Source organism: Phodopus roborovskii, unplaced genomic scaffold (genome assembly GCF_943737965.1).
Source record: "Phodopus roborovskii unplaced genomic scaffold, PHOROB, whole genome shotgun sequence".
Classification (NCBI taxonomy): domain Eukaryota; kingdom Metazoa; phylum Chordata; class Mammalia; order Rodentia; family Cricetidae; genus Phodopus; species Phodopus roborovskii.
This window is the reverse complement of record NW_026126480.1, coordinates 15,006,795-15,010,195: the sequence shown is the minus strand read 5'-3', so window position 1 is coordinate 15,010,195 and position 3,401 is coordinate 15,006,795. Positions and strand designations below refer to the sequence as shown.

General features: G+C 39.0%; 1 protein-coding gene and 1 pseudogene across 1 annotated transcript; both read left to right on the top strand.

Moving 5' to 3' along the window:
* Positions 1-565: 565 nt before the first annotated feature.
* On the top strand, positions 566-1,507 carry LOC127228955 (olfactory receptor 52D1; the record flags this gene model as incomplete). Its single annotated transcript, XM_051194047.1, has 1 exon — positions 566-1,507. A coding segment is annotated over one exon (942 nt), but the record flags the coding sequence as incomplete, so codon positions are not given.
* A 1,044-nt stretch (positions 1,508-2,551) lies between these two features.
* Positions 2,552-3,130, top strand: LOC127228954 (olfactory receptor 51A4-like; annotated as a pseudogene).
* Positions 3,131-3,401: the final 271 nt, after the last annotated feature.

Sequence of the window (3,401 nt, the reverse complement as noted above, 5' to 3'; positions counted from 1 at the left end):
TCTCTCTCTCTCTCTCTCACACACACACACACAAACACAGACACACAAAAACACACTCATGCACAGAAAGGGGTTAATATAATTTATTTTTTTAATAATGAACTATAATCTTAAAGAATTTACAAGCTATTGCTGCTTATGGTATACCAGGTGATGATTTAATGAATGGAATGTTCTCTCCAGCCTTTAAATAGGTGAAAAAGGAAGAAAACCATGCTTTTTGTGGTTATTATTTGGCAGGTATAGATATTTAGAATAGAAATTCAAAAATCATATGATAAATTATTTGGTGGTAACAGACATCAACAATCACATAAAATGAGGAGTTCTGCTATTTCTGATCCACATATTTTTCAAAGAAAACTGTGCTGTAAAGAGAATTGTCAGAAAAGCGTTCTAGATACTAGCTCACTTACGACAATCTTACTTATGGTTTTCACTCCTTTCTCTTCATTAAAACAACAAAAAATTGAATTTTACTATCTTCAAAAATTTCATATATAGATTATATATATTATGTATATTTACTCTATATCATTTGCTTCTTATGTAATAAACTATTCTATATCTCTCTTCTATAGAACTAAACACTACACATATGCAAGTCACTTTCTTCTTGCTCACTGGTGTGCCAGGATTAGAAGATATACAGATTTGGATCTCCATCCCCTTCACCTTCATGTACCTCTTGGCTGTATTTGGCAATGTTCTGGTCATGGCAGTGGTGATCTGGGACCGGAGCCTCCATGAACCCATGTATCTCTTCCTAGCCATGTTGGCCTTCAACGACGTTCTCCTCTGTACTGCCACAGTGCCCCAAATGCTGCACATTTTCTGGCAGGGTCCCTTGGCAGCTGCCTTTCCTGCCTGTCTCACACAAATGTTTTTTGTCCATGCTCTGTTCCTCTCTGAATCTGCTGTCTTATTGGCCATGGCTTTTGACCGCTATGTGGCTATCTGCACACCCCTGCATTACACAACGCTGCTTACAGGCTCTCTCATTCTCAAGGTTGGGCTAGTCCTGGTAGTTCGGAGTGTGGCTGTTGTCACTCCTGGTGTTCTCCTTATTCTGCGCCTAGACTTCTGCAAAAGTAACATTATCCACCACACATACTGTGAGAACATGGGCATCGCAAAATTGGCCTGCAACAGCATTACCTTAAATAGCATTTATGGGCTATCAGCAGCTCTCCTCACCACAGGGCTGGACTTTCTCTTCATTTCCTTGTCCTACTGGCTAATCTTGAAAACAGTTTTACAACTACCATCAAGGGAAGCTAGGACAAAAGCCTTTGGCACCTGCGGAGCTCACATTTGTGTTATTTTGATATTCTACACACTGGCCTTTTTCTCTTTCTTTACTCATCGCTTTGGGCACCACGTAGCCAGGCATACCCTCATTCTACTGGCAAATCTCTATCTACTGATACCCCCAACCATGAACCCCATTGTTTACGGAATAAAGACCAAAGAGATAAGGATTCGAGTATTAGGGCCCTTTCTCTGACCAAAATGATTCAAGTCTAAATGAAACAGAAAACAACAGGAAATCCAAGAAAAATGGGGAGGCTTACGTAAAAATCCAAAAATAGTCTGTTCAGACCTAGTCCTGGAGCATCTAGCATTCAATAAAAATAGTAAATAGAACTTAAAAGTGAAAGAGCATAAATTTGGATGGGTAGGGAAGTGGGGAGGATCTTGCAGGAGTCAGGAGAGGGGATGAATTTCTTTAATTGTTAGAAGAAAGTTTATATACATAATAAAACTGCATAATGCAAAGATATTTATTGCTTAAATTGGAATTTGGCATATATTCTTAGAAAAGAGCTAACCATATTGGTTCCAAGCCTATACTACAAATATTGGGAATTAAATTCAAATTACCTCCCAGCAAGCTATTATATGAAACCTAGTCTAGAATTCAATGTCCCTCTTTCTGTTAATTTTTTCACATTCCTCTCCTTTTCCAAAAAATAACTACGAAGAATTCTGTGATTTTTTTCACACTGTTACAATTCATTATATACATCTTTCACTTAAAGCACTTTAGGAAAAAGTTTTATATGTACCATTCAAATTATTTTATTTGCAAAAAATATGTTATATGCCAGTATGCATATACACCATATGTGTTACTGGTGCCTGCAAAGTTCAGAAGAGAGCATTGGATCCTCTGTAATATGCTTATAAGTCATCATGTAGGTGTTGGGAATCAAACTCTGATCTACTGCAAGAGTAACAAGTGTTCTAAACCATTGAGCAATCTCCCAGCTCCAAATGGTAGCTGGTGAGTATTGGAGCAGGAGGAATTAGGTGTGTGGGGGAAGTGATGGAGGGAAAGAGTATATGGAGAGATAGTTGGAATATATGCCAAATTCATCTTCTTAAAGTGTTCCTTAATTATGAGCTAAAAGAAAGGCTGAGATAAAGTCAAAGTCTTAGTTTTGACAGCAACATTTTGAAGATCCAGCTCACAGAAGATGCAACAGAAACTCTGTGGGCTCAGGTCCTGTGATTACACTTGATTTTGCAGCCTTCCATTACAGTTGTCATGGCCTACTCCAACCATTCCAGCATCTCCTTTCTAATTGGTCTTCTGAACCTTGAGGCTGTGTATGTCTGGCTTTCCATTGCTCTATGCATTATGTACATTGTCTCTCCAGCAGGGAATGGCCTGATCCTGTGGGTTGTAAAGTCAGAGCCCTCCCTATACCAGCTCATCTACTGTTTTCTATCCATGCTAGAAGTAATGTCTCTGGGTCTGTCTGTCTCCACATTACCCACCATGTTCACAATCTACATGATGGTTGTTAGGGATGTGGCATTATGCCTGTGCCTTACCCAACATTTTTTCAGCCATATTTTCTCCATCATGGAGTCCTCTGTGCTACTGACTATAGCCTTCGATGGTTTTATAGCCATCAGCAGTCCCCTATGCTTGGCACCATCCTCACCAAACCTAGGATTGTTAGCTTGGGCCTGACTATCAAGGTTTGCACCAGCATTGGTCTGCATCTTTCCCCATCATGTGAAGAAGCAGCCTTATTGCCAGAAGTGCCAGCTTTCCAACCCTTACTGACTGCATCTGGATGAGCTACTAAGAATATACAGCAGATACCTAATATTTTAAGGATGGATGAATAACTCCATGATGGAGAACTTCACTTGGCAAAGACTGTGGGGTTAGCTGCTATGGATGCCATTTGTTTCTGTCTGTAATTTCTTCATATGCTTTCACCATTGTTTCCTAAAAAGAAACAGCTGTAGGTTTTTTTTGTTTTGTTTTGTTTTGGTTTTTTTTTTTTTTTTTTTTTTTTTTTTAACATTCCACTGAGAGTGTGTTTTAGACTTTTGGGGCACATCTATATGTGGGTACTCAGGAAGATGGTTTCTTTTTAAGC